Below are 8,174 nucleotides of genomic sequence, written 5' to 3'. Positions count from 1 at the left end.
GAACATGACTACAAGACCAGAAGATATGATCAATGGTCTCATCTGCAGCGAGACAAAAGGTGCAATAATTGGCCATAATCATGCCATGTCGTATCAGACGATCATAAGTGGGAAGTCGGTTGTGAAGAACTCTCCAGCAGATAAGCGAGCGGCGTACAAGAATATAAGGTCTCCAAATCTAAGACCCCCAGCTAACCCTAGGAAACCTGTGGCAATTATTAGAAAAAGCAAGAGCAGCAGTAACAGCGCCATGCAGAGAAGGCTTCCAAAACCGAGTATCATTATCATCACCTAAAGGGAGAAGCAGAATATCAACCACAATCTCCGGATAATTATTGACGAATTCCTGAGTAAAATGCCATATACCGTCATAAAAATAATCAGCCACAGAATGGCCAAGAATATCCGTCACAAAATGAGGTATTCGACATTTATCTTTGATCCTATAACCCAACTAGTCATCACACCAGAAATTCGTGGAAGCCCCATCACCAACATAGCAGTGCGAATTATCTACCAGATCACTAACCTCTTCCCTAAGGCCCAGCCAAACAGACGAAGAGGCAGAGTTACACCGAACACGGCCATAAAGATCCAAACACTACAAGAATTTAGTGAATAGACAACACAAAATAGACAACAACATATGACCAAATATGTTGTCTATTATTATATAGACAACAAATATGACCAACTGTGTTGTCTATTACCTTAAAAGAATAAGGTTAAAGACAACAGAGTTTGAAACTTAGTTGTCTATGGCAGCTCTTAGACAACATATGTTATGTTATATTGTTTATTAATATAATAGACAATGAATAATTTTAAACTATTGTCTTTTCAATATATAATAGACAATCCTTTTCTAGAGAACTGTTGTCTAATTACACAACTTAATTTAAACAATTAAATATTTTAACCAAACAAATTAAACATAAACTAGCATTAAACCCTAGGTACGTAACTTGTAAAACAATATTTACATCCCCACGCTACTGCCGTCTGCCAATCCCCTCTGCCGTCCGCCGTTCGCCACCCCCCTCTGTCGTCCGCCGTCCGCCACCCCCCTCTGCTGTCCGCTACCCCCCTCTGGCGTGGCCTCGTTCACCAGCCCGACGCCGACGTCGTCCCTTTTGTTCAGTGATAATTCTCGCCTTCTCTACGGCTGCTCGGCGAGAGTGACGCCGGCCAATTCCTCCGCCACCGTCGCAGCCATTCCCAAACCGATGCCCTCTTCCCAGATGTAATTTTCTTTCTCTTCCAAAATCATTCAATTTTTTTTGAGTAGGCACTTGATTTCTGGATTTATTTGACTAAAATTTATAATATTTTCAAAGTTTTTGATTTATGGCTTTGATTTTAATAGATATTTTGAAGCATTAGTAGCAGCAAACTGAAGCTATTACTTTTGGATTACTCGATCAGGTATTAATCAAAAGCTTGTTTCTCTTTAGTTTGAGGTATTCTTTTTCTCTCTGGAATGATAGAAATATGGTTCTTGGCTTTTCTTAATGTGGATGTTATGTATTTTAATTTATTTTTTGATGATGTGTGATTCTTACTGAATTCGGATGTATTACTGCATGAAAAAATTTGGTTGATTTTTCATTGTTATTTTTATGATCTTAAATAGTGTGGCTTGTTGTGTTTATTATTTTATGTTGATTATTATTAGGAAGTATGTATACGCATGGAATTTTGACATTTAAGCATTTTGACATTTAAGCATCAATATCCAACATCTATGCAACGCAATCTATCATCTGTGCAACTTTGTAAGGTGTATCAAATAATCGCAGGAAATGGTATATTTTTGCAACAAATTGTCACATCTATGCAACAACACTCATCATCTATGCAACAATATCCAACATCTATGCAACAACCACCATCATCCATGCAATATATATAAAAAAAAAAAGTAGAAAATTTGACAAATATGCATCAATATCCAACATCTATGCACCAAATATCCATCAATATTCAAATAAAAAAAAGTGAAAACGTATGAATTTGGACATTTAAGCATCAATATCCAACATCTATGCAACACAATCTATCATCTGTGCAACTTTATAATGTGTATCAAAGAATCGCAGGAAATGGTATATTTTTGCAACAAATTGTCACATCTATGAAACAACACCCATCATCTATTCAATTTAAAAAAATTTAACAAAAAACCAACACTTATGCAATAACATCCAACATCTATGCAATTGATTTACCTGTTTCGAATTATGCAAACCTCCGCCGCCGCACTCCTTCGCCTCCTCCGTTTATAAATCGGACAGCCTCCGCCGCTGGCCCGCCGCCTTCAATAGATTCGTCTCCGATGACCAATAATATCGCCGCCGCCGGAAAATTTGTAACCTTGCACAGATCTCTGCCGTCGCCGGAAATGTCAAAGACCACGACTAATAATGTAACCGCCGCTGGGAAAGACTTCGTCTTGCACACTTGTAAGTGAAACTCCTCCGCCATCACCTTGCACAGATCGGTAGATTCATGCAACCTCCTTCGACAAGCAAAGAACGCCGGTAGATTCGACCGCTTCGACCACCGAAAATCTTGTTTTCCAACAGATCGGCGGCTAGGTGCATAGGCGACCACTCTCCATTTTAAACCCTAGATGAAATTGTAATTGTGAAAACTGAAATGGGGAATGACAAACGTGTGTAATTTTTAATTGCTCTATTACATTTTTACCCTTTCTAATTTAATTATATTTAAAATATTAATTTAATTGTGCATCTCTAATTTAATCTCAGCCATCTATTTTTATTAAATGAATGGTTTATATTAGGTTCCTAGTTCTCATCTTAAGGGGGGTTTCTATATTAACCCCACCCTATATATATATATATATATATATATATATATATATATTCTAGATTAATTTTTTTTACGATTATATTCTAGATTATATTGATATTTAATTTTGATGCGCGTGTAACTTTCTTGAATTATATTATTATTATTGATGGTCTTATCTTGTTTTATTACTTGCAGTTGCAATCTTTGTGAAGACTATTACTTGAAAGACAATTACTCTTGAGGTTGAAAGCTTTCTTACTGGTAACTTGCTGAACCCTATCTTATTATTGCATGTTGCTAGATAGCCCGATTGGTGGCTTTAGGAATGAAGTTTTGTGAATATATTTCTATGATTAGGAATATTAGAAATGGGTGGTTAGGATTGGGGTGGAGGCTTGCAGGCTCCACCGAATTTTGTTGCTGAGAAGGGCGTGGCGCCATTACGTGAATATTTGTGCACTTGTTTTGTTTTTAATGATGAGCTATATGATCAGAAATGAAATTCTTTTAAATTTCTTTCAGATTTAACATAATAGAAATGGATAAAGCGTGGATGTCCAAAAGTAGATTATCAAAAGAGTATGAAGTTGGAGTCGAATCTTTCTTGAATTTTGCAATTGCAAATGGAAAAGACCCTAAATCTATGCGTTGTCCATGTGTAAAGTGTGGTAATCTTATTGACCAGTCTATCCAACATATAAGAGCGCATCTTACATTTAATGGAATGGATTTAACATACATTAGTTGGATCTTCCACGGGGAGAAATATGGTTCTCACACGACTTATAAAGATGAAGGGAGTACTACGGATCGTGATTTTGATTTAGATGCTCCAGCTGACATGGTGCATGACGCATATGTTGACAATCCAACTCATTTCCATAAATTGCTTGAGGAAGCTGAGATGCCATTATATTTTGGATGTGGTCACTTCACGAAGTTATTTGCAACTGTTAAGCTGTACAACTTGAAGGCAAAATATGGTTGGAGTGATACTTCTTTTACTGAGCTACTTGATTTGATAAGAAAAATGCTTCCTGAAGATAATGTGTTACCTGCATCTTTGTACGATGCAAAAAAGAGCTTATCTACACTGGGGATGAAATATGAAAAGATTCATGCATGTCCAGATGATTGTATCTTATATCAAAATGAGCATGTCCATTTGGTGCATTGCCCTACATGTGGAAAGTCAAGGTTTAAGGTTGGGAAGAATGGCCTGATTAATGAGGGTGTTCCAGCAAAAGTTTTATGGTATTTTCCACCGATACCACGATTTGAACGAATGTTTAGGAATAAAGATATGTCTTGCAATTTAACTTGGCATGCTCATAAAAGAGTGGCTGATGGCCATCTACGTCATCATGCAGATTCACCGGCTTGGAAACAAGTAGATCAACTGTGGCCGAGTTTTGGGAATGAACCAGGGAATCTTAGATTAGCACTTTCAGCGGATGGTATTAATCCTCATAAGCTAATGTCATCTAAGTATAGTTGCTGGCCTGTTATTCTTGTAACATACAATCTTCATCCATGGTTGTGCATGAAAAGAAAACATATGATGCTTACTTTGTTAATTTCTGGACCACAACAACCTGGGAATGATATAGATGTTTATTTGGCACCTTTGATCGATGATTTGAAAAAATTGTGGGAATTAGGTGTGGAGATATATGATGCATACCGTACAGAAAAATTCATGTTGAGAGCTGTCCTCCTTTGGACTATCAATGATTTCCCTGCATATGGCAATTTATCGGGAAACAAGGTGAAAGGTTATTTGGCATGTCCTATTTGTGCTGACCAAACGTGTGCTAAACGTTTGAAACATAGCAGGAAAATGTGTTATGCATCACATAGACGATTCTTACCTGCTAATCATCCTTATCGGAGACAGAAGAAAGCATTTAACGGGAAGAATGAGTTAAAACCTGCACCTATAATACTAAGTGGCATTGAAGTCTTTGGAAGAGTAGAGGGACTCAATTTTGTGTTGGGTAAAAAGAGAAAGAAATGTCAATCAAAAGGAAATGCTGACAAATGTCCATGGAAAAAGAAATCAATTTTTTTTGAGTTGGAATATTGGAAGCATTTGCTCGTTCGACATTCTCTCGATGTGATGCACATTGAGAAGAACATTTGTGAAAGTATTTTTGGCACATTGTTAAATATCCCTGGAAAAACGAAAGATGGAGTGAAAGCAAGATTGGACCTTGTTGAGATGGGCTTGAGAGATGAATTAGCACCAAAGATAGAGGAAAATAGGTCATATTTGCCACCCGCTTGTTATACTCTAAGCAAACAAGAGAAACGACAAGTTTATTCCTTCTTTGGCGGAGTTAAAGTACCAACAGGTTATTCATCAAATGTGTCTAGTCTCCTGTCAGTAGATGATTCTAAGCTTGTTGGTCTTAAGTCACACGATTGTCACACATTGATGCAACAATTGCTTTCGGTGGCCATACGAGGTGTGTTGACAAAACAAGTTAGGGAAGTCATCACTAGATTGTGTTTCTTCTTCAACGTCTTATGCAACAAAGTGATAGACATTTCAAAGTTAGAAGACATTCAAACTGACATAACAATTACATTGTGTCTCCTCGAAAAATATTTTTCTCCTTCATTCTTTGACATAATGGTCCATTTAACCGTTCATTTGGTACGTGAGGTCAAACTGTGTGGGCCGGTATGGTATAGGTGGATGTATCCATTTGAGAGATTCATGCGAGTGTTGAAAGGTTATGTGAGAAATCGCAATCACCCTGAAGGATGCATTGCCGAATGCTACATTGCTGAAGAAGCGGTGGAGTTCTGCTCAGAATACTTATCTAATGTATACACCGTAGGACTGCCCTCTACACATCGCCCAGTGGAATTGACCAGGCCCCTATCAGCCCGTCAAATTAAACCAATTGATCAGAGTGAATGGGAACAAGCACATCGATACGTGCTAACAAATGATGATGTTGTCACCCCATATGTTGAGTAAGTAATGTATATTTCACTCTTAACAATTATAACAAGATTTATGACTACTAACATATGCATTTATTATAGGGAACATTTTACTCATTTGAAAGAAATGAATCCAAAGAAAGCAAGGTCCGGAAAATGGTTGCAGGATGAGCACAATCGAACATTCATTCCATGGTTGCGAAAGCGAGTAGTGTATTAATTATTTTTATAATAGAAGTTAAAAATTTAAATTGATATTTCACAATTAACATTTATATTAGGTTGCAAATTCCTCACATCAAATATCAGAAAGGTTGAAGTGGCTGTCTCGAGGACCTAATGCTAGGGTTGTGAAGTATGAAGCTTACATGATAAATGGCGTTACATTTCACTCAAAGACACGTGATAGTATACGAGTTGTTCAAAATTCTGGAGTAAGTTTGGTTGCAAAAACAATGCAAGTGGCTAGCGTAAAGGATGACAATCCTATTGTGTCAGACATGATGTTTTATGGAGTTATAGATGAAATCTGGGAGCTTGACTACAATGATTTTCATGAAGTAATGTTTAAATGTACCTGGGTAGAAAATAACAATGGCATTAGAGTTGATGATCTTGGGTTTACATTGGTAGATCTCAATAGAATTGGATTCAAATCCGATTCTTTTATCTTAGGGAATCAAGCAAAGCAAGTTTTTTTATGTGAAAGACCCTCAAGATTCTACATGGTCCGTTGTGCTTACTGTTCCAAGTGTAGCATATATCGATGAAATCGAGGATGATGATATCAATTGTTTTGCCATTCACCATCAGTGTTTTAGCAATGGAATGCCAACGAAAGAAATTGGTAATGAGGTTGATCCAACATATGTTCGTGAAGATTGTGAAGGAACATGGGTAGATAATGCAAACTCATAAATTTGGTAAATTTCTATAGATTTTAAATATTGCTTAATGTTATGCAAGTAATTGATATTATAATAGTATCTATAGTTTATGTAACATCTATTGTTGTGTTGCTATAAGAGATCTAATATTCGGTAATTTTGCAGGTTATATAACATGAAAAAGAAATCGTCCGATGCTAGTGGTTGTAGCAATATGGACGAAGATTCTAAAGGATCACAAAGTTCGAGAGCTACCAGAGGAAGAGTACATCTTGATAGATTAGCTGTGTTGAGGAGTAAAGGACTTAAAAGAGATCTTACTTTCGATGTGCATGGTGAGGCTGTGGGACGAGAGGGTGCAAAGTTGCAAAGTTACATAGGTATGTGATCACTAATTTCTTAGCAACAAATTACCGCAACTAACACGGTGCAATTGTAGCAATTAATCAGTAACCGAGTATCGTATCCACAGAGACTGTAAAATGAAATCACTCTATCTATTTCCTAAACAGACACTAACAATATGCAGGTAAACGAAAATAGGGAAGGTTTATTTAACTTATACTAAAACGCAAATAACGATAAATAAAGCACGTAGGAAAAATCTAATAATAAAAGACAACTGACCCTAGGGTAGTAAATTCATTAACTAAATCTATGCAATTAATCTATTAATCCTATGTACCAGTTTAATCCAGTTATGATGAGAGATCACTTAATTAATCAATTACTCTCGCTAGAGCAGCAACAATCGTAGATTAGTAAATTATCTATCTCCGTTAGGTCTCAAGAAAATCTACTAACTCCCAATAGCTCCTAAGAATAGCTCCCTGTGATCCACCTATCTCCGCTAGGTCTCAAGGTTAAAATCATATCATACATTCCTGAATCCGCTAAACAGTTATCTCCGCTAGGTCTCAAACCGAATAGCTAAACATGCAAACTATTGGCCAAATAATTCACAAGAAATTAAGCACCAGGAATTATGAATCATAAACTGGAAGGCACAAATGTATTAACAAATAAATCACATAAATTCAATCAACTATTTACAAACCCTAGAATCAGCTAAAGAAAACTAGTCGGACATATTGAAATAAAACATAAACATAATTAAAAAGAAAGCAATTGTAAAAACTGAATTATATAAAAACCGAATAAAAACGATTGTAGCGGCTTGAATCTTCAATCTTGATCCAAGCCTTGAAAACTAAAAAGCTAAAATATTATAAACCTATAAAATTGAAATATGAATGGTCGGGTATTCGGGATGATTTCAATAGGTCAAAAGAGGACCTATTTATAGTTTTCAGATTTCCTTTGGATCAACATGGAAGCTGCCATGCACAGTAGAATTCTAAAGGTAATAGACTCGTGTGAAATAAGACAACTCTCCAGCTGAACGCGCGCTCCAGAAAATACTCCCACTCTTACTGAATTCTCAGCTCTCGCCAGAGGAACGGATGTCACCCGGGAAACGGGTCGCGCCAGAGGAATGGTTGATTTCTCTGGCGC

The 8,174-nt window shown here is 36.7% G+C and overlaps 1 protein-coding gene across 1 annotated transcript; it reads left to right on the top strand.

Moving 5' to 3' along the window:
- Positions 1-3,355: 3,355 nt before the first annotated feature.
- LOC130998420 (uncharacterized) lies at positions 3,356-7,047 on the top strand. Its single transcript, XM_057923835.1, has 4 exons — positions 3,356-5,650; positions 6,054-6,332; positions 6,530-6,669; positions 6,825-7,047. Exons 1-4 carry the CDS (start codon positions 3,356-3,358, stop codon positions 7,045-7,047), a joined length of 2,937 nt encoding a protein of 978 aa, XP_057779818.1.
- The last annotated feature ends 1,127 nt before the right edge of the window (positions 7,048-8,174 follow it).

Source organism: Salvia miltiorrhiza, chromosome 8, assembly GCF_028751815.1.
Source record: "Salvia miltiorrhiza cultivar Shanhuang (shh) chromosome 8, IMPLAD_Smil_shh, whole genome shotgun sequence".
NCBI lineage: Eukaryota > Viridiplantae > Streptophyta > Magnoliopsida > Lamiales > Lamiaceae > Salvia > Salvia miltiorrhiza.
Note: the sequence above shows the minus strand (reverse complement) of the source record. Positions and strands in the feature narration are given on the sequence as shown.

Coding starts and splice junctions, on each gene's coding strand:
- LOC130998420 (XM_057923835.1), top strand. CDS start 3,356: ATGGATAAAGCGTGGATGTCCAAAAGTAGATTATCAAAAGAGTATGAA. Junction 5,651..6,053: donor GCTCAGAATACTTATCTAAT/GTATACACCGTA, acceptor CATTTATATTAG/GTTGCAAATTCCTCACATCA. Junction 6,670..6,824: donor AAGATTGTGAAGGAACATGG/GTAGATAATGCA, acceptor GTAATTTTGCAG/GTTATATAACATGAAAAAGA.